Source organism: Atractosteus spatula, chromosome 1 (genome assembly GCF_055471065.1).
Source record: "Atractosteus spatula isolate fAtrSpa1 chromosome 1, fAtrSpa1.hap1, whole genome shotgun sequence".
Lineage (NCBI taxonomy): Eukaryota > Metazoa > Chordata > Actinopteri > Semionotiformes > Lepisosteidae > Atractosteus > Atractosteus spatula.
The window spans coordinates 76,030,061-76,052,522 of record NC_142706.1 but is presented as its reverse complement, the minus strand read 5'-3'; the positions used below and the strand labels follow the sequence as shown (position 1 = coordinate 76,052,522).

At 48.9% G+C, this 22,462-nt stretch overlaps 1 protein-coding gene and 1 long non-coding RNA gene across 2 annotated transcripts; one reads left to right on the top strand and one right to left on the bottom strand.

Annotated features, from left to right (window-relative positions):
- Positions 1 to 381: 381 nt before the first annotated feature.
- LOC148842032 (acetylgalactosaminyl-O-glycosyl-glycoprotein beta-1,3-N-acetylglucosaminyltransferase-like) lies at positions 382 to 8,894 on the bottom strand. The gene is made up of 2 exons (XM_088919636.1): positions 8,629 to 8,894; positions 382 to 3,024 (listed from the first exon to the last, which is right to left on the bottom strand). The coding sequence occupies exons 1-2, from the start codon at positions 8,630 to 8,632 to the stop codon at positions 2,006 to 2,008; spliced, it is 1,023 nt and encodes a 340-aa protein (XP_088775762.1). The 5' UTR covers positions 8,633 to 8,894; the 3' UTR covers positions 382 to 2,005.
- On the top strand, positions 6,100 to 22,171 carry LOC148842031 (uncharacterized). The gene is made up of 2 exons (XR_016091273.1): positions 6,100 to 7,892; positions 17,297 to 22,171. It is a non-coding gene; the product is annotated as an uncharacterized LOC148842031 (long non-coding RNA).
- Positions 22,172 to 22,462: the final 291 nt, after the last annotated feature.

Genomic DNA, 22,462 nt, shown 5'->3' with positions numbered 1-22,462 from the left:
CAGCTTCCTCTCAAGGTGTTACCTTAAATTCCCCTTCCTGTGCCCCCGAGACGCTTTGGCCAGTCTGACTCCACTGCTTCACAGCAAGCGCAGGCGAATATTGATTTGGCCGACACTTCCATCCAAAGCACCTCACACACCCCCTCTATATGACACAGGGCAATCTGAGCGCAGGGCCTTGCTCGGGTCCCCAGACCACTGACCCGACCAAGCACTCAGGAGGCAACAGTTCTCTGGGAAAGATGTTGCAGGGATCAGCACTCAGGCTGCCCTAAGCTGGGCAGCCTAAAAGCAACCCCAGAAGCCAGGAGCTGCATCAGTGGTGAAAGACCATGGCTGCCCCTGCAGTGCTCGAGAAAGGACAACACAGAGGGACAGATCTTCTATGTGAAACAACAGATTTATTAATGCACAAAGAGCAGTTGCACAGAGGTGCCAATAAAAACAAAAAGACAACATATAAACATCAAAAACTATCTTCTACTACGGAGGAGAGAGACCTGGAATCTCACCTGGCCCTTTCTGTCTGAAAAGGGCAGGACTGGGATGACCAGCAAAACCCAGTCTGTTGCAGAAGGTAGAGGCAGTAATATCCCATACAAAAAAATATATATACACACACAGCGATATACAAAAATAAATAAAACAGAGATGGCAGGGCTCCCTCGCTCACTGCAGCCACAAGTGTGAACATTTTCAGTGCTGTTGCAGATAACGGCCATATCAAGAGGCAGAAAACGCGCCAACATGATAACCTGAGGTTTCTGGGGAGACTGTGGCTCGGCAGGCCCACAGCTGCAGACTCCTGACCCAGGATGGCTTTGGCATCAGCCCGTCCACTGAAGGGGTGCTAGTGGAGTCTCCCTGCCCGTGCTGCGTTATTCAAGCGCCCACTGGGGTGTGCCAGCACAGAGGCCCCTGCTTCCTCCAGCCTGCCAACAGCCTCAATTACACGACTTCTTTGATCACCAGCCCCTCCTCAAATCACCTTGCGGGACGTCCGCCCACCATCTCTTCCAGCACAAACAATTCACAGCCACCGGATCAGGAGGAATTCAATTTCTCAGTGCAGAAACCCTTTTATTAAAAAAAAAAGCTATAGACACGAGAATCGCAGAACTTAACTGCACATCTGTTGTTCTCCCTAACACAAAGTGTTAAATTGCAGTGTTATGTAAGTGTTACCTGAGCTCTGTCTGATCACACGAGTTATAGCGAGCGATTACATCTGGCTGCGATTGAGCACCCTACTTGCACCCTGAGCTACATACAGTAAGGGTGGTACGCAATGCGGCACATCAAAAAAATGACCCATCGGGTGCTGTTACCCAGGCAGAAAGCTAAAAAAATGTGAATCAGTAAAGAACACAGTTGATCTGTGACAAATGGGATTAAAATCAAATTGATTTTGCAAGGCTGGGCTTTTATTTTAAAAATCTTTAGACTCTTCCACAGTATGCCCTGGGCTAATTTTTAGGTTGTGTGCAGTAAGACACAGCAAACTCACATTGTAACAGGGCCGAGAAATTCTTCAGATGCACCGACATCTTCTGGACCTGGTTTTACTGCAATTACTGAAGCTTTACCCAGCTGGCAAATCAACTGTTCTTCTATGTTGCAAGTTAGCAGCTTTTCTCCTTGCTGATCTTTAAACCAGCAGCCTACAATATTCCTTAAATTAAATGAGACCAATCTGACCCATCTCCTTCACGAATAAAAACCTACCTCTCATGTTCGAGAGCATCCCCACACCTTGCACTCCTGCGAGTCCAAACGGCCTGCAGTGTCTTTTGTCTCAACATTAAATCCTCAACGAAGAGGCATAAATGATCTTCAAAAACTGAAGCCAATGTCGTTCTCGGTGAAAAACAAAAACCCGGAACAATTGCCGGCATTTTCTCAAGAGCTCAAATCTGAGGTCACACATCGCCAGTAGAAAAAATTTAATACGAAAAAGGCAGATGAGCACATGTCGGGAGGAATCGGGGACCCAGGGCTGCGGCCTTCAGTGCGTGCTCTGCCCTGCCTGGTCTCCCCCGGGCGTCAGCGTGGGGCGCCCCCTGCAGGTCCGCCTGTGCTGCGTGTAGAAGCTCCACAGCAGGTACATCTCGTTAGGCTCCAGCTTGTGCAGGACCATCAGCCCCTGGTAGGCGCAGGGGTGCAGGGAGGTGGAGAACTCGAAAGGCATGAAGCCCGGGTGGTCCTCAGCGGTCACGTTGGCCGCTTGGGCGCACATGCCTACGTAGGCATCGTCGATGGGGAAGAGCGGGACACCCTGCGAGGCCTGCAGCAGGAGCCGGATAGTCTCCCCGGACAGCAGGTAGCCGCCGCCCCCCAGGTAGGGCGGGTAGGTCCAGGAGGAGTACATGGACATGGGGATGTAGTACTTGTTCCACCACACGCGCACGGGGCTGGAGCTTACAAACGCCTTGCCCACATACAGGCGCCTGGGCCGGGCCTGCTGGGACAGGAAGCCCAGCACGAGCCCCACGTCCACGAAGACGTCGTCGTCGCCCTTCAGCACGTACGGCACGCGGGCGGCACACTCCTCCTCGAACCAGCGCCAGAACAGCAGCTCCTTCAGGGTGACGTTGAAGAAGGACTCCCGGAAGTCCCACTGCAGGACGTCGCCGTGCCGGGCGCTCTCCTCCGCCACCAGGGCCTCGGCGGCGTGGGGGCGCGCCTGCTCCTCGCCCCCCGCGGCCCGCCCCAGCAGGAACACCCTCTGCACCCGGTGGCCCCCCCACGCCTCCGCCTGGCCCCAGGTGCCGCGGATGGCAGCGCGGCGGTCGGCGTGCGTGGCCTCGGACTTGATGGCCAGCAGCAGGAAGACGGAGCTCCGCGCCGCGCAGGCGCCCGGCCGCCTCAGGATGGGGTACGTCGTCTGGTGCTGGAACTGCAGGAAACTCCGGTGCAGGTCGCTGGAGAAGTCGGTGAGGAGCGGAACGGTGCAGAGCAGGAGCAGGGAGGCCAGCGCCAGCCTCTTCCAGCGCAGCCTGCTGTAGAGCACGCTCCGCAGCAACTCTGCAAACAGGCACGCACAGACCGGTCAGCGCAGCCACACACACGTCTCGCAGGAACACAAAGGGCCAGCTCTACCTGCCTCCAAAACCACATCTGAAGGACAGCGAGTCCTTCTGCTTATTTCAGCAACACTTTTCTGTTTTTACCAATTGCAAAACGGTGACAGTTACTGCCAGTGTGCTGTTTAGTACAGAAAGAGCAGAATTTGAACACAAGCTGTCTCAGTAGTGAGCTTGCCTCACTGACATGACACAACGGGCGATTCACACAAGGGGACTCGGCCTGAAAGTGCTAATGAAAGTGACTTCAAAGAAAAGGAGACAGGAAAAAGAAAAACAGGCTAAAAGATGTCTGGGGTTATCGAAAAATCAAGAGAGTGAAAAAGAATGGGTGATGGAACTGTACTTTTGAAACTGTCGAAGGGTCGTTAGCTCAGGAAAGCAGACTGTGAAGGGACGGAAAAGATATTTACGCAATAGGGAACAGAGATGGCCACAGAGTGCAGAGATTCTGCTTGAAGCACAGAACAAACAAGTTAAAGAAATCAATCAAAGAAAAAGAAAAATAGAAAAAAAATGAAATCCCCTTATCAAATCTGGTTAAAGAGAATGTATGACAAACTGCAAAAACTGTTAAAATGATTTCTAGAAAGGCCAGAAGACAGATTGATGAGAACATTGCAATGGAGGCTAAAAGACAGCCTCTTCACAGTATTACAGCAGCACACGAAGCGTTTAAAAATAAAACAGGAAACGTCAGTCAATGAAAGGGAACTGACTGGCACATTGAAAGAAGAGCTCACTCACATCGTCTCCAGGGAAGAACATCAGATCCTGTAGCACACAGGGGAGGCTATTTGCTAAGTGAAAGCAACATTCCAGACGTTTCTTAGAAGCGTACAGAGTTTGGGCCTCAAACACCTGTACGGGAAGCCTGTTCCAGACACCCACAACTCTTTGCATCAAGTAGCTCTTTGTCCTGAATGAATAAGTTTCATGGGCAGCAGTGGGGGGCTGTGGTCAGTCAGCACAGCTGTAAACGGAAGTTCTGCACGCTGATGCAGCGCCCTGCTCGAAGCTGCAAAGGAACAACGAGACAGCGATTTGGCTGTGGAGCCTTCTTCACCCCAGAGTCACACCTGAAGAAGGCTCCGCAGTCGGAAGGTTGTCTCTCTTTTCTTTTCCTTTCAGCGTGGAATAAACCTTTACATGTTCCTCTGTAAAACACAAATCTACCGACTTTAAAACCCCCAGTCTGCATTTCCATGTTTTCCACGATCTTAAATCATGCTGCAGCACTCGACAGCCTTTCCACTGAAGTGGCGGTTGGCAGCTCCCAGCAACACATACCATACTGTATGTAAGTTCTTGCTGAGAAGGACATGTCTGTAATGCTTCTGAGCTATTGGGAAGGCCGGTTGGTATAATAAAAAAGAGGTTTTTCACACCTGAAGAAGGCTCCACGGCCGAAACGTTGTGTTCTCTTTCTTCTCTTTTCAGCAGGGAATAAACCTCTTACTTGTTCCTTTGCAGTCTACGCATGCCGACGCAGCTCCCCACCTGAACTCTTTTTCACTAGTAGGTTTGGTGTGGATTCATGCGCTGTCCCAGCCGGTGTGGACCTACAGTGCATTCCTGACAGACAGGTGAAACCTCTCTTCAGCAAGTACCGTGTGTGTCGACGCGATACACGTTTTAACCTGCAGGTCTTTATTCCAAACTGAGGTGCAGGAGGGGGTAGCTACCACCTGCTTGTGACTGCAGATAGGCAGCCCGAGCTTGTTTTAACGCCACCTCCCTTCCATCCCTGTCAGCGGAAGTGAAGACTGGCTCCTCGGATACTAGCCCGTCTATCCAGTCTGACAGCTTATCGGAAGCTAGAAGCTTGCGGCTGCCTGGTCTGTCCTGATATGATTTAGTACAGAACTTGGTTCCTACAGGGCTCTGCGCTACACGACACGTCTCATCTGTTCCATTCAGCCCGTGTGGTCTGCGGCTGGAACTCGGATAGGAAAATTAGGTTCAAAAGAGATTGTACTGCGTTATTACGAGATGAAGCTACCAACACATCTCTCTTCAGAAATTCATTACTCATGGCCTTACATTACACGCATGTCTGTGCAAACCGACACAGAAAGAGTGTCCATTTCTTCTCCCTGCGTTTTAGTGTGTAATTCCAACTTCAGATGTATTCAGTATAAGCATAGGCAGAAACCTATTTGTGTTTTTATGCTTAAATACGCAACAAATGTAAATCAACACTAGGTGTACAGTATGTCTTACTGTTAAGTCATTGTAAATGTATTCTGTTCAGTGTGTAAAAATTAGGCAAAAACCCATCTACATGTTCCTGAAGTTTCACATCTAAAATATAAACTATTAAATACAATTATATTTTAAGTCGTGTCTTCTCTGATTTTCAAAAAAACTGAGAAAATGGCATGCATTTGAACCAGGAATGCTCAGTGGCAGGGTATTAATCTTGATTAATAAACATTACGTGTGCCTTCATACAAATTAATTTGCACAAGGGGGGGTGTGATGGTATTACTTTTTAGCAATGAAAATTGTATGTTACACGAGGCAATATTATTGCATATTGGAGCAGTATTAAGTGCAATATTTATTTTCTCTGTGGCACCAATAGATTTCTGTAGATAATGCACTGTGCGAAACATTTTTTATACTTTATTCTATTTGCTCTCCACCTGCATACAAAATTCCTCTTCTCCCCAATTTAATAAAACTGAAATGTGGCCTCCTTGTTATTTAGTTGCTTACCACAGGTATTAAAACTCATTTTCCCTCTTCATAACAAACCACCATATCTGAATTGGCTAAAATCAATTTTTTTACAACTTTATACGAAATATACGCCTTTGCATGCTCACCTCCCCTGAAAAGCTGCATTTCAAATGCATTCAAATGGAAATCAGGGCGTTCTTCTTTATGCAAAGGGGTTGTGGGAGTCTGGACAAGCTACCTGGCTGTGTTGTCATTCTGTGAATACTCAACTTTCAGATTATACCAAAACAGAAGTAGAAAATACTAAGAGAGCAGCAAAGGAAATTCAAGAAGACAGAATTCAAGACAGAACAAACAGGCTGACAGCATAAAGTTTTGATGCAGATGGGAAACACTGCGCTTGAAGAAACGACTTTTCTATTAACCGATATCATCCTCTAGACAATAAGAAAGCAAGAAAAGTGTCAAACAACGTCAGGATATACAGATAAAAGGGAAGAATTGAAACCAGTGGATATTATTCTTGAAAACTGAACCATGTACCAAGAAGACTTCATTTTGATTACCGTGTGTTGTTGTGGTCACCATGTTACAGAGACGTTGCTTTTCTGAAATGAGACCAGAAGCAGTCGCCAGACTTGTGTGCAGGTTTACAGGAATGTTCCACACTGGCAGGCAACAGGAACTGAGCCCTTTTCAGCTCACAGTTCACCTTCCCAAAAAACCTCACTCTCCATTTTGAAAACAAAACGGGAAGTGTATTTAAAGCTGCAAACATGCAGACACCTCTTTACCCCAAGGGTGGTGGGAGTGTGGTACAAGCTACCCAGCCATGTGGTTGAATCCGCTATCCTGGTTTCTTTCAAGACAAAGTTTGAGGAGATCCTAGAATCAATTGGCTACTAAAAAACCAATGAAGTTTGAGGCGGAAGGGCCCCAACAGCCTCCTCCTGTTGCACACATTCGTCTGACCGGTTCATTTGACACACTCTGAGGAAAGCTTACTGAGCAACAGCGAGGCTGACGTCAGTGGGGCTGTGCTTTCACTCCAGCAGAGATGCTCTGGACATCTGCCCACTGCCCTGACAGGCGGCTTGACCATCACCCTGACACAAAGGCCATCGGGACTGATGACCTTGCTAGCTCCTTTGCCATTGCATCTGTGACGTCTTGTGGGGCTGTTGTGATGCTCCCTACTGGCCCAGCTATTGCATTTCCTATAGCTGTGAAACCACGTACAGCACGTTTCACCAAGAGGAAACACCGATCCTGCGCTTCTGTCCGTGCCCCATATTCACTGTGGACAAAGGACAGGCTCCCGACTTCGGGATAAAATGTTCAACGTTTAAGAAAAGAATTGTTGGATGCGATTACGGCAGAATGCGATTGTAACATGCCATGAAAGTGAATTTCTCTCAACCGTGAACAACTTCAGTAGCAGTCATGAAACCGATCATGATTCAGCAGGAGCTCAATTAGTTTTTTTTACGGAAGATTCTGTAAGGACATGTTAAAAGACAAGCTTTGATAATTATTGTAATTGAAAATATTTAAAGGACTTACTCTTATATGCATAACATCTGAATTGTAAAACATAAGGTTTGCGTTGGAATATTAGTCTGTTTAAAATGAAAAGACCCCTTTCACATTCCTGGAACTGCAACGGGGCGAAACTGACCTTGATCTACTCAGTACGGCAACTGCAAAGCTAAACAAGGCGTCAGCGTTAAATCAATGTCGTTTCTGCGTTAATGCCATTAACCAGGTGGGTTGTGAAGGGCTACAACAAATAAAACGATCGATTAATCAGCCATTCCGGGAATGAAGATATTTGGGAGCGGTAAAACCCGACTTGCAGAAGCTAAACTGCAAAAGCGCCGCCAAAGTGAAAACGAAATACAGATCAGCTAGACTGCTGCTGACATTTGCCATCAGCACGGTGGAGACGCAGCAGCGCCAGCCCGCAGCCTTCAGCGGCCACGGACCTGCTCGCACGACCGCCGTCGTGAAGGAGGGTTCAAGATGAACTGCAGCCAGTTCCCGATGGACACTGGCAGGCCTACCAGGGAGCTACAGGCGGAAATATTCAAAACGCGGTCCAGCAAGTTCTGGTGTGTGAAGCAGGTAAACTGTCGATTTACCAAAAACGTGCAAGTTATGTAGAGGGCGGAGGAATATTTAACCGGGCACAGTGTCTATACAACGAATACCAACCGAATAGGGCTGAGTTGATGCGGTTTAACCGTTTTAAACCAACCCAGAAGCATCTTCCTTTCTTTTTATATTCGCGCTGCTGACTACATTTGTACTTAGTAAATATGTCGGTATGTCAGTAATGCGTGCGGCACATGCACAATCAGAACGTCTTAAGCAAGGTAGGGAGTCAACTCAGACATACATCACTAATTACATTTTACATCTGCACTATTAACACATGTATTTCAGTGCGTTATTTCAAAATGTCTTCCTCCATCAAACTATCAAACCAATCTGGGGGAACCGATTATTAGGAGTGCCGAAAATGATATTAACATTAGCCTAGAATGTGTTCACCGATTTCTAACAGTTTTTGAAATTTACTAACCCTCTATTTCGGAGAGATACACATAAAAATAACCATATGTAGATAAGTGACTCACAGAAGGCTTTTTTTACTCGTAAATTCGGTTTCATGTGACCTGAGACCTCGCTTGCCACAATTTAAAGAGAAATCAAAGATTTCAATTTAAAACGAAATGTAACGCCCTTGTTATTAAATAGTCAAAAACACTTCCAACACAGTATACCATTGATCCCCTTCCTGAACACACTGGTATCCCGACACCAATCCCAAAATCCGTCATTAACGTAAATCACTCACCCATTGGCGCTGCGGCGGCTGCCTCTTCTGGAGTCGCTCTTAACTTGTGGCTTCACCTGCCCAGTATCGCTCACCTCACATGACTTTCTTCCTCACTCCTTCCCTAGATGCAGACTGTGTGTGTGGAGGGGAGAGTTTCAGGGTCTGTGCGCAACCCTACATTTCTTGCAGGGGGTGTCTTCTCTCCTCCCTGTCTTCAGGTATCGCTTGGAGTCCCCGCTTTGTCAGTGAACTTCCGCCCTTGTCACAAAAAAAACCCGAGCTCGGTTGTGCTCCCTCCACCAGTGAAAAAATAACACCGATCGCACGGCACTCCTCACCGGAAATTGATTAATTCCATGCCAAGTGAAATAATTTTCACGGTTTAAATGAGGAAACGTACACTAATAGAAGCAATTTCAACCGTTTTACGCAATAACCTCTGAGAGAGCACCAAAGCGTGCTGCAGGCGTTTGAAATAACGTAACATTTCCTTTGCGTAACACACAATGCAACAAATGTTGTTAGAAATAACATCTGCCTGAAGTGTTGAGGTTCTTTACAGTGCAAGTCCTGAATCGATGGTGTATAACAAATGCGTGCAAAACTGCTCAAGGAGATGAACAGTCATTTGCAAAATATACTGAGAAACATCTAAGAAACATTATTTGTAGTAAAAAATACGATTTGTGGCAGGTGCAGTGATATTTTATTGAGCAGACCTGGGCTCAGGTGATGGATGTAAATCCATTTTGCTAATTAAAATGTGTCTTCAAATGTGTTGATCATGAGGTCTGCTGTGAAAGTCTCAGGCTAGTACGACCCTCAGAAAGGAGGCAAACCAGAGGAGCCATTCAGTCCATCTGTCCTCCCTGTAAGTTGGTAGTTCACTGATCCAAGGATTTTGCTCCCCTGGTGTTTGAAAGTAAAGGATCCAGCAACATGTCTCCCAGGCTGGAGGAGAGGTGTGACCCCTCCAGCTCCTCCTGGGGGTCTCCCAGGTGCTCCCAGGTAAGAGGAGAGGTGTGTAAGAACGCCAGGTTACTGCAGCCGCGGCACCGATGCGCTGGTCACTCCCACAATCCACGCTGCCCTCACCCCTGAACAGCACCCCGAGGTACTTAAACCCCTCCACTGGGGCAGCTGTTCCACACAACAGAGCACCTCCCACCCCGGGGTGTGGGATGTGCTGTGGCAGTACGGGGTGTGGGGACCCCGGGGTGTGGGAGGTGCTGTGGCAGTACGGGGTGTGGGGACCCCGGGGTGTGGGAGGTGCTGTGGCAGTACGGGGTGTGGGGACCCCGGGGTGTGGGGGGTGCTGTGGCAGTACGGGGTGTGGGGACCCCGGGGTGTGGGGGGTGCTGTGGCAGTACGGGGTGTGGGGACCCCGGGGTGTGGGACGTGCTGTGGCAGTACGGGGTGTGGGGACCCCGGGGTGTGGGGGGTGCTGTGGCATTCTGGTGCAGAATGGCCTCTGTGTGTCTCCCAGGTGGGGCTGCTGGTGCAGAATGGCCGCTTTGTGTCTCCCAGGTGGGGCTGTACATCAGTGGTAGATTAACTTGGTCCCTTCCTATGTACTAAAAATGCTTTAAAATTATTTTGATGGAAAGCACTATTAAATTGCAATAAATCCCACAAACATCCAGCAATGAAATATGAAATGGGAAATCTACATCCATTTGTATAAGGAAACCCACATGAATTGAGGTGAAAATAAATTAGATTTATGCTAAACCACTGACTTCTAGATCACATCAGTTTTGGAAGGGTGCATCTAGAGATATTAATTCAGCATTCAGTATACTCATTAGATTTCAACATTGGTTACAGAAAACATAATACATGAGCTGTGTTTGCTGTTCTCTCTGCTTGAGGTGAACTTTGTGTGTTATAAACACAATGCCCAGCAGGTTCCGGGTCTGCCTGTCTCTGTCATTACTGCTCCCGCCTCCTCTCGCTCTGCAGGTCCACAACTGGTTTGAAAAGAATTTGCATCAGGTGAAAAGGTCAGACAGAACAGTGCAAAGCAGAGTAAGAATAGAACACAACACGAATGGGGTCTAATGGAAATTCACATGTTGCATTTGTAGCCATACCACACTTGCTTTGCCTTTGTGCTCTGTTCCTGTGTTTCTGACATTTTCACTTTCTGCACTACACTGTAATAGGATGGTCTTACATAGCATTTGGTTAGAAGAGCTTGTGATACCAGGCCTCCATTGTCAGAGACCTGTTCTGCCCTGTGTGAGCCATGGCAGAGCAGAGCCTGTCCCCGGAGCACAGGGACACAGGCCACAGGGCTGGACAGAGAGGTCAGGACGGCTCTCTCGCTGCTGTGGGAGGGACACAAAGAAGGGTTCTCAAAGAAGGGTTTCTCAACTCCCACAGCAGAAGGACAACAGAAACGAAACCTGAAACTGGGTTCACACCTTCCCCCTCCTCTCAATGACCGATTTATTTTCATGTAATCTTCTCTATTCTCATGTTGGTTTTGACTTCACATCTCTCTTCACCCCTCTCCACTTTGCACTTCCTGAGAGGCCTCTCTGCCTCTCCTCTCCCCTCCCCCTCCCCTCTCAAAGCTTTTGTTCTCCTGTGCTATTTCATCTTTACTTTCTGCCCTGTCAATTCAATTTCAATTCAGTTCAATTCAAGGTGCTTTATTAGCATGGCCGATGGGTACAATCAGTGTTGCCAAAGCAAATAAAAATAATAAAATTAACATGAAACAAAATAAAAAATAAAAGTAAGATAAAATCTACAGAAATATTACAGACATTTACAACAAAGACATATCATAAAATTTACATATACTGTAGACAGATGGAGCATTACTGGGAGACAGACTCACTGATCCTCAGGCTGGGACAGGAGATCACATACTGGGCTGCCAGTTCAATTGAGTTCCCTCCTCCCTCTCCCAGTAGGATTGGGACCCGTTGTGACTCTGGCAGGTGTGGGAACTCTGGGATTAGATTTCTGAATTTAGGGAAGAATGTTTCTCTAATCCCAGAGTATCTGTCACAGTGCAGTAGGAAGTGCACCTCTGTCTCTATTTCTCCCCACTGGCAGTGGGAGCACAGCCTGTCCTCTCTGGACAGCCAGGTCTGCCTGTGTCACCCAGTTTCTATGGCCAGGCTGTAGTAAGGGTCTGTTTCTTTTTGCTGTTTCTTATCTTGGTCAAGTATTCGGCTAGTGTGTATTGTCTGTTTAGGGTTCTGTAGCATTCCAGTTTATGTTGTGTTTGTGTGTATGTGTCCCAGTGTGTGAGATATTGCTTTTTGATCTGTGCTGTGATGTGCTTGGGTCTGGGTTGTGGTGCTCTAGCAGTGCTGTCCTGATGCTGGTTAGTGTCGGTGTGGCTCAGGTCAGTGAGCCTCAGGACCAGCTGGCTCAGGGGGCTCTGTTTTGGGCTCAGCTCGTGTGTCCGTGTGTGAGGCAGTGTTGTGTGTCTTGTGTTGTTGCAGTGTTGTCCTGATGCTGGCTGGTGTCGGTGTGGCTCAGGTCAGTGAGCCTCAGGACCAGCTGGCTCAGGGGGCTCTGTTTTGGGCTCAGCTCATGTGTCCGTGTGTGAGGCAGTGTTGTGTGTCTTGTGTTGTTGCAGTGTTGTCCTGATGCTGGCTGGTGTCGGTGTGGCTCAGGTCGGTGAGCCTCAGGACCAGCTGGCTCAGGGGGCTCTGTTTTGGGCTCAGCTCTTGGCTCAGCAGGGCTTTGTGGTGGTAGGAATTTTGGTCGCTGGTTTTTAGGTGTAGCCAATACTTTAATACTCTTTTCTGTATGTTTATCAATAGCGGGTACCGGCCTAATTCGGCCCTGCACCCGTTGTTAGGTGTTTTTCTCTGCACACGGAGGATGTTTCTACAGATCTCCATGTGCAGAGTTTCTGTGGGGTGCTTGTCCCATTGGGTGTAATCCTGGTCTGTGAGGGGACCCCACACTTCACTGCCATGTAGGGCAATGGGTTGGATTACACTTTCAAATATTTGGAGCCAGATTCTTGTTGGTGGGTTGATGTTGAAGAGCCTCCTTCTTATTGCGTAGAAAGCTCTGAGTGCCTTCTCCCTCAGTGCCTTCACTGCCAGGTCAAAACTCCCGGAAGAGCTGATGGTGAGACCGAGATATGTGTAGCTGGATGTGTGCTCCAATGTGTTGTTGTTGACTGTGAATTTGTACCTGTTTCCCTGAGGTCTGGCTTTCTTCTGGAAAACCATAACTCTGGTCTTGTCCAGATTGACTGTCAGTGCCCAGGTCTGACAGTACTGCTCCAGCAGTGCCAGGTTCTGCTGCAGCCCCTGTTCTGTGGGCGACAGCAGGACCAGGTCATCTGCGTAGAGCAGGAACTTGATTTCTGTGTCGTGTAGTGTGAGACCAGGAGCTGCAGACTGTTCCTGTCTTTCTCACACCTGAAGAAGGCTTCACAGCCGAATCGTTGTGTTTTCTCTCTTGTCTTTTCAGCCTGGAATAAACCTATTACTTGTTCCTTTGCAGACTACATATGCTGACGCAGCTACCCTCCTGAACAGTTTATAAATATCTAGGCATCTGGCTGGATCGTATTTACCTATATTTCATAACTCTTATTGATTCATGTCAGAACAAAGTCAAATGTGGTTGCTTTATTGTAGCAAGTCTAAATTCACATGTTCCTCTAGCCACCCACTCTTTCTGCTGTTCTGTCTGTGTGCAGCACTGCTCTGTACTCTGCACTCGTCTTGGCCAGTGCTGATGTTGCCTCACACTCTGGTGGATGGGGAATCAGGGTGGTGCAGAAATTGTGTTCTCTGACATCACATTTTAAGGAGGCGGTTACTTATTTAGGGAAGCAGGTTTCTCTTATTTTGGAGTATTTGGTGCAGGTGAGCAGGAAGAGTGCTCACGGTGAGGATCCAGCCTCTCCTCTGGTGGCCCATGGTGTTTTGTGCTGTTCAGTTTCTCTGGCCAGGCTGTGGTCACTGAGTCTCAAATCTTTCACTGTTCGTCTGATTTCTGTTGCTGACAAGAAGTTCTTTTAGGGCCCATCAAAGCTTTAGTTCTCTGTCCTTTAATGTCATGTTCCGGTAGGATTTATACACCTCTTCTGCGCCTGCTTTGGTCCTGGAAACATTGCTGCCAGGAAGGTCTTTCTGGGTGCTGTAGTTCAGAGCAAGCTCCAGTACTCTCTCCAGGGGAGTTCCTGTGGGAATTTCTACTAACGGGCGTGGGGTCAGTCTGCTCCAGATGGGCCCCGTACCTCAGTGCTCGTTCCTGTTTGGTGTGGCGCTAAAGGAACTAGCCCAGTTGTGACCCGCAGGCGCTGTTAGGCTGTACTCCTGGGAAGCTGCAGGAGGTTTGCAGAATTTGCATACCATGCAGTTATGCTGTCTGCAGGGCTTTTGGCCCATCCCTCAGACATCCAGGTGCTCTAGACCTGCTCAGGCCTGCCTGCGCTCACAAATCTGCTGAGGCTCTCAATTTGTTGAATGTTTTATGGCGAAACCCACAATGAGGTGTCTTATCAGATCTTGTGTCAGGCTTTCCCTCGCTGGAGTCGCTGACACGTGTGCGAGAGTGCTGCTGTTTCCTGCCGCGTCCTCGCAGAAGAGTGGGCAACAGCTTCGTGCTGAAACGTGCTGCAGTCTCCTCAGGTGCTTCCGTTGTGCTCTTTTTCTGCACCATCCTTTTGCAGCTCAACCTGTTGCTCCTGTTTTGTATTCAATGCTTCTTTTCTTCTGTCTATGTTGTTAGCAGGCTATGTCATCTTCGTAATAAACTGTATTCTGTAAATGCCTTTTAAAACATTCATCTCCAAACACTAATTTTTCAAAATAAAAATTAAATACACTTACACAACCAAGAAAACAAATCACATAGAAGATAAAAGAAGCACAGAAAAAGCCTGTCTCAAAGGGTACGTTTTTAGGTGAGTTTTAAACCCCCCCTGTTTTATTTTGGTGTGGCATTCCACAGCTTTGGGGGACAGAAACACAAGACCCACAGAGCACAGACAAACTGTGGGACATGATAAACCAACATCAAGTGAGCTAAGGTCACTTCAGCAAGAAGATTTGCAATCGGGGCTGTGATCGGGTCTTCTTCTGAATCTCTTTGTTTGCACAGGGCAGAGTGTGCAGGGCAGAGTGTGCAGAGAGCAGAGTGCACAGGGCTGAGTGCGCAGGGCTGAGTGCGCAGGGCTGAGTGCGCAGGGCTGAGTGTTCAGGGCAGAGTGTGCAGAGAACAGAGTGGACAGGGCAGAGTGTGCAGAGAACAGAGTCCACAGGGCTGAGTCCACAGGGCTGAGTCCACAGGGCTGAGTCCACAGGGCTGAGTCCACAGGGCAGAGTGTGCAGAGAACAGAGTCCACAGGGCTGAGTGCGCAGAGAGCAGAGTGCGCAGAGAGCAGAGTGCGCAGAGAGCAGAGTGCACAGGGCAGAGTGCACAGGGCAGAGTGCGCAGGGCAGAGTGTGCAGAGAACAGAGTGCACAGGGCTGAGTGCGCAGAGTGCACAGGGCAGAGTGTGCAGAGAACAGAGTGGACAGGGCAGAGTGTGCAGAGAACAGTGCAGAGAACAGAGTGCACAGGGCAGAGTGCGCAGGGCAGAGTGCGCAGGGCAGAGTGCGCAGGGCTGAGTGCGCAGGGCTGAGTGTGCAGGGCAGAGTGTGCAGAGAGCAGAGTGCACAGGGCTGAGTGCACAGGGCTGAGTGCACAGGGAACAGAGTGCACAGGGAACAGAGTGCGCAGAGAACAGAGTGCGCAGAGAACAGAGTGCGCAGAGAGCAGAGTGCACCGGGCAGAGTGCACAGGGCTGAGTGCGCAGGGCAGAGTGAGCAGAGAACAGAGTGCACAGGGCTGAGTGTGCAGGGCAGAGTGAGCAGAGAACAGAGTGCACAGGGCAGAGTGTGCACAGGGCAGAGTGTGCGCAGAGAACAGAGTGCGCAGGGCAGAGTGTGCAGAGAGCAGAGTGCGCAGGGCAGAGTGTGCAGAGAGCAGAGTGCACAGGGCTGAGTGAGCAGAGAGCAGAGTGCACAGGGCTGAGTGAGCAGAGAGCAGAGAGCAGAGTGCACAGGGCTGAGTGTGCAGAGAACAGAGTTCACAGGGCTGAGTGCACAGGGCTGAGTGTGCAGGGCAGAGTGAGCAGAGAACAGAGTGCACAGGGCTGAGTGTGCAGAGAACAGAGTGTGCAGAGAACAGAGTGTGCAGAGAACAGAGTGTGCACAGGGCAGAGTGCACAGGGCAGAGTGAGCAGAGAACAGAGTGCACAGGACAAAGCGTGGAGAGCAGAGTGCACAGGGCTGAGTGTGCAGAGAGCAGAGTGTTGAGAACAGAAGAAGAAGTGTTCAGAGGGCAGGCGTGTGCAGATGGTTAAGGCCAACATGAGGGTAGAAACTGGTGCTGATCGATCTGTGCCTCCCAGCTTTGGATGCAGGAAGGACAGGAGTCTTGTGGCACAGCAGGGTCCAACTGGACCTCCTTGGTACAGTATGCCCCCTCACTGAGGCACTGAGACTGCCTCCATCAGGGATGACCTCACTAACACGAAACAGAATGAGAAGCTACAGGCAATCAGTGTCTGGTATTTTGCTCCTGGACCACTAGATGGTGTAGTTTTTTGTTTCTGGAATTGAAGACTGAGTTTTAGAGACTGCTCAGAGGCAACTGTCTTTCATGCTTCTATCCCATGTAATTGAACAGGCTCCCGAAGTGTCCAGATTTATATGTTCCACAGACTCTATGCTCTAGTGCCTGCTAACTGTGGCTTGAGGTAATGTCTCAGGGTTTGGATTAGGGTTAGGGTTATAAAAAGTGTTAGGCTGAAAATAAAGATCAGGAGTAAGGAATTTTGTAAGTGTTTTAAGTGGACATTTAAAGATGCAAGTGTCCTGCAGTCTGTGTACTGTATGACAAACATCACCTCACTTTCCAGCAGAACTCGTAGGGGAAGGATTCCAGCAATCCATTTTCCAACAGCTTTATCCAATAAAGGGTGGTGTGGGAGCTGGAGCCTATCCCAGAGAACAGTGGGTGCAAGGCAGGGTACACCCTGGACAGGACGCCAATCCATCACAGGGCAGACTGACACCAACACACTCACACCAGGGCCAGTTCCCCCAGAAGCCTGTTAACCTACCAGCCTGTCTTTGGACTGTGGGAGGAAACTCAGGCATCTGGAGGAAACCCAGACGAACACAGGAAGAACATACAAACTCCACACAGACAGCACCCAGGTCCAGAACTGAACCCAGGGCCCCAGCGCTGTGAGGCAGCAAGGATAACCACCGCGCCACTGTGCTGCCCTTTTCTCAGGAGATTATCTGGTAGAATTGTTTCACTGAATGAACAAACAGGGTTTTCCTCACAGCATTTTATAGGCTCTTTTTTCTATTTTTTTCCCTTTGTTTCTTTTACAGAGTGTTACTCAGGTGTGGGGAACAGTCTGTGTTTGTGGGATTTTTTAATGCTGATGTCGAGCTGAGCTTATTGGCAGAATCCTCTGACATGTTGTCTTAAGGATAAATGCTAAGAGCAGTCAGTTCAGGCCCCAAAGACGTTAACTTTCTCGCCCTTTCCTGCTGCTTACTGCAGTCCAGGGGTGTCCGAGTCTTGGAAAGCAGGTGTGTGCACAGGCACTCATTCTAACTCAGCTCTTAACTAACTACACCAGTTCATTATTGACTTGACAGGACCAATTTATCAGCTTCTCCCTGTTTTGCAGGTGCTGCTGCTTTACAGAGACCTGGATAACCTGCAGACACAGCACCCCCTGCGGGACCAGGACGAGACGCCCCCAGTCCAGTTCTTTCTTTCCATTAATCTTTATTCCACAACTGACTAGGGGTGCCCATTAGCCAAACAGAATTGCTGTGACTGAGTTTCTTTGGGCATTCCGGGTCTTCTGTCCGCTTCGGGTTTTTAACCCCAATTGTCCCTGCCATTTCCGGGGGCCTGCAGTTTTTCCAGGTGTAGTCGTGCTTCCTCCGAGCTGCAGGATTTCTAATCTACAAACTGGAATGTAGTGACCTACTCTAATGTTTGTCCCGATCTGCTCACTTGGTTTCACAATGCTTCTGTAGAATGTCCACTTCCACCTTGAATTTCTTTTAATCTCCCTGGCTGTCTTATAAGAATCTGGACGCTGGGCCCGTTGTTGCAGGACCGCAGCCAGGAGACAGAGCTGACAGCGCAGGCCTGGCCTGGTCTCAGGAGGGGACCCCCCTACAGGGCGTGCACCTTGAGTGGGCTGGCTCCTGCACCCTCCGACCAGACCGCCCAGCCCGTTCATTCTGACCTCTCGCTCTCCGACTCCTACCGGACTGATTGACTCTGTGTCACGGCAGCCGGTTTTGACTCCCATGGAGTGCGTTATTAAAGACCCTATGCAGACGGTATAACCCGTAAAAGACGACGGAGGAAGATACAACGGGGTTGGGATGGGTGGACAAGACAGGGAGCAGTGGCTGTAGTGAGCAGGTGCATCCAAGTCCAAGGAAATCCAAAAGGGAAGTCAGGGCGCAGTCCGTACTCCAAGATCCGCGAGATCCATCCAAGACAAACGGTTAAAAAGGGGAACCGGGTCGGAACCGGCACAGAAACGGGAACTAAAACCATAACAGGACCATGTGCTCTGAATCCCAGACCCAGGTGGGATTCACGCCGTGGAAGAGGCCTGCCTTCAGAGAACCCGGAAAATAGGCCAGCCTTGTGGCGTCCATCTTCCAATACTGAGCCCCGAACTGCAGAGGCGCCAGGCTTTTAACCAGAAACCAGACGAGACGCTCCAGGAAATAATAGAAATTAATCATGACCGAAAGGGGCAGGAGCACCCTCTAGAGGAGGGATGTGGAACGTAACACTCTGGATCTGAGTGGCTCTCCCTTTAATTTCTTTCCTCTTTCTCTTCTTTCCTGCACCACCTACCAGGGTCCCAGTGGAGCCCTCCTTGTTGTCTGGAGCTCTGACTGGGACTGTGTTGTCTGGGGGGTTCCGGGAGCCCAGAGAGGACCAGCGAGGACCCGTCCTCAGCAGATGTGTCCCTCAGGTCTGGCCCAGGGGCACCAGTTCTGCCCGGCCTCTGAGGTCGGACCTCTCCACTCCCTGCTGCCAGCCTTCGGACCTGAGGGGCCCTCCTCTTCCTCAGGAGTGTGGCAAGGGAGCCGATCACGCAGGGTCAGGTTGCCTATTGCCCTGCTGTCCAGCCGCGGCTGTCTAACCTCCACTGGCCCGTCTTTAGTTATTCTCTTTAATCCTTCACTTTCCCTCCGTCTGTCTGGAGAGCTGGTAACCCTCGCGTTCGGGTCTTTCAGGCGGCTCTGTGTCTCCAGGCCCTCGCGCTTGGGTTCTGACCTGTCTCTCTCCCCAGTGCATTCGGTTACCCCTGTGAAGTCCAGCTAGCTTCGTTCAGACTCGGCTCTCCTGTTCCCGTTATGAATTGATTGAAGAAATGAACTGTTTTGAGGACGGAGACAATTGGCAGTCGGCTCCCGTTAAGGTTAAGGTTGGCATTGTGACTGGAAGGTTGGAGGTTCGGATCTGAAGTAAGTGGGTAACTGCTGTCGTACTCTTTGGTGAGGTACTTCACTCAGGTTACCACAGTAAAACACTCAGCTGTATAAATGGGGCCCAATATGTAAGAGGCTTTGGGTAAAAGCATCAGACAAATTAGTTAATAATAAACAGACGGACATGTCATGAACAATCAGCTTGAAAACAGCACATCTGGTCAGTATGAGTGCAAGTCTTTGCATGTGGAATTGGCGCAATAGAGAGGTAACTTCTGTTAAAACGCCTCTCTACAAAACCAGTCCCTCTCCGAGTTCTTTCTTGCAGGTACTTTATATCTGACTGAAACATGTCATAAATGCAAAACCTGCTTGAGTTCAAATCAGGGATCAGCACACAGAGTAAGGGATTTCAGCCAAGAGCCGTTTAAAACAAGTCACCTCACTTTTTCACTTTTTCAAATAAAACAGTCCAAAGCTATTTAAAGGAAGGGGAAACAAGACTATTATGTTTTCTTCTTGCATTGACACACCGTTTACGTTGTGGTTTTCTATGTATTCTGCTTAATCACCTTCTCTGTTTGTCTGCTTGCCATGTGGGAGTGAGCAAAAAGAGGTTTCAGACCTCTTCCAGTATTTACTGAAGGTAGATGAGAGACCAGTGCCTCTTTATACAGTACGTGTAGCAACAAGCAGCTCTAGTAAAACCTATGAAGAATATCGTGTTCGGTTGTGGTCACCTCGTTACAAAAAGGATATTACTTTACTGGAAAGTTCAAAGAGGAAAGAACATAATTTTAAAGAATTGTCATATTCATGCAGCTTTAAAGAAAGTTAATGTTTTTAGTTTTGAACAAGGAAGTTTTCATAGGTGTCACGCCCTCTGCAGCCAGAGGGCGCTCCTACTCTGTCCTGTCCCTAGTTTCCTGTGCTTCGCTGTCATTCCGGTGTCTCTCTCTGGGGGCTATATATTTCCAGGTCACTGGTTCTCCTTCGCTCAGCATTGACGTTCGGATGTCCTGAGATCCGCCTAGCACCAGGTCGCCCCACGTCCGCTGCCTGAGGGCATGGGTTTCTAAACGACTCCTGAACTGCCGAGCCCGGGCTAATCCCCATTCCACCACTACGCACAGGGTCTTTTTCCGCTCTCCTGCCATTCCACGGTTTGTCCCTTCTGACATCCGTGACAGAATGCTGAGCCTCCTTCTGACCCCGCGAGTGGCGCTTTTTGTTTTTTCCACAGTTTTTTTTCTCTGGGCTTTTTTTTCTCTTAGCTCTCCTATTCATATCCCGGGATGCTTTTTCTGACTCCTGTGCCTGTGAGCGGGCTGCGTCCTGGCTTTCCTCGGGTTGTCATCCGTGATTGAATGTTGAGCTGGCCCTCCTATCCTCATTGCTGGATATCACTCCGGTCATCTGTGCCTGTGAGTGGGCTGTGTGCCTGGCTTTCCTCAGGTAGATCTCTCCGATATCAGCGATAGGGTGGTGAGCCTTTTTCCCTCTCCCTTTCTAATTGCTGGATATCACCTTCCTGACATCCGTGCCTGTGAGCGGGCTGCGGTCTAGCTTTCCTTGGGTTGTCCACCCCAATATCAGTGATAGAATGTGAACATGCCTATTGCCCAGTCTGTGGTATTTTTCCTGGGTTTTTGTTTTTATTTTTGTTTTTTGCTTGGTGTTTTGATTTTTTCACTTCCTGGTTTCCCCTTCTCTATGGTCCCCCTGTCCTGTGTGTCTTGAAACTCTTGGTTCCTATCTGTTTATTTTGGTTTGTTACCCTGGTCTCCCAGGTTTATTTCTGTCTTTGTGCTTGTGTACTTGTCTTTTTTTTGTTTTGTCTCCGGAGCTCTACCTGATCCCCCTTCCTGTACCCAATAAAGGTTTATACCCTGGAGGAGGGGGCAGCTCTCAGCCGTGGACTCCCGGAGGTTTCCTTTCAGTTAAATGAGGTTTTTCCTCCCCCCAGTGCTGTGCAGCTCATTTATTTGTATGGGAGTCAGGAGCTGCCCATGAAGGGAAGGGGGGGTACTGTCACGCCCTCTGCAGCCAGAGGGCGCTCCTATTCTGTCCTGTCCCTAGTTTCCTGTGCTTCGCTGTCATTCCGGTGTCTCTCTCTCTGGGGGCTATATATTTCTGGGTCACTGGTTCTCCTTCGCTCAGCATTGACGTTCGGATGTCCTGAGACCCGCCTAGCATCCAGGTCGCCCCACGTCCGCTGCCTGAGGGCATGGGTTTCTAAACGACTCCTGAACTGCCGAGCCCGGGCTAATCCCCATCCCGCCGCTACGCATAGGGTCTTATTCCGCTCTCCTGCCATTCCACGGTTCGTCCCTTCTGACATCCGTGACAATAGGGGCCTTATTAAGGTTTCTGAGTACTCTAAAGAATTGGTAATTTGAATTATTTAAAGCACACAGAATCACATGAGGACACAAATAAGAAAGACATGTATAAAGGCCAATAGTTTTGACTTCTTTACAGAAAGTACCATGAGGCCCAGGACCAAACCTGGCCCAGACACATCTCTGGATGACCCAGCAGAAACATCCACAGGAGAAAGACAGTTATTTAGTGCATTGCCAGGTAACAGTCCTTGATGAAAATAAATAGCTGCAGCAGTGAATCAGGTCCTCTAGAAGTGGGCTTTCATCCAGAATCAGCTCCCCTGCTCTCTGCAACAATGGTGTCTGCTGCACACCGTGGCTCCAGCAAGCCTTGGGCCAGGCAGGACAGGGCACCTCTCTGGAGCAGATGGGGGTGCAGCTACCTCCACTATCTTGCCATTATCGGTGTCTTCACCCGTTTTCTCTTATTTGGACAAGTTGCTCTCTTCTGAAGTCGGCATTAAATTTTGTTTGGGTATTTGGTTAATGGTGACCATTCAGGGATACCTCAAAATCCCACAGTGTGTGGAGCACTGGAACTGGCCAAGTCTGTTGTCCACTTATCCAAAGTGAAATGCTGCAGGCCCACAAGTCTGCGAGGGCTAGGAGACCCCCTGGTCTTCATCCCTGGATGTGTCCTTACTGGACTGAATTTTGTATCTGACCTATTTACAGTAATAGTCTTGCATATAAACATCATCTGTATCTTACCTTTGGTCTTCCTATTTATTGCATATCTTAGACACGATGGAAACACTATTAGACCTAATGTAAATGAAACAATTGTGCACATATATTCATTTGTTTCAGCATGTGCCTTCATCTGTCATGTTCTCAGACGAAAAGCCTCCATCAGCGCAGAACGGTTCTCATTTGGGTGCAAGCCTATTGACCTCTTTTTCAACTGAAATCCTTTAAAAATGAAGTTTAAAAAAAAAGATACACCCACAAACCCCAGGTATTGCAGATTCTATGCTCTTAATCATACAGTATACACCA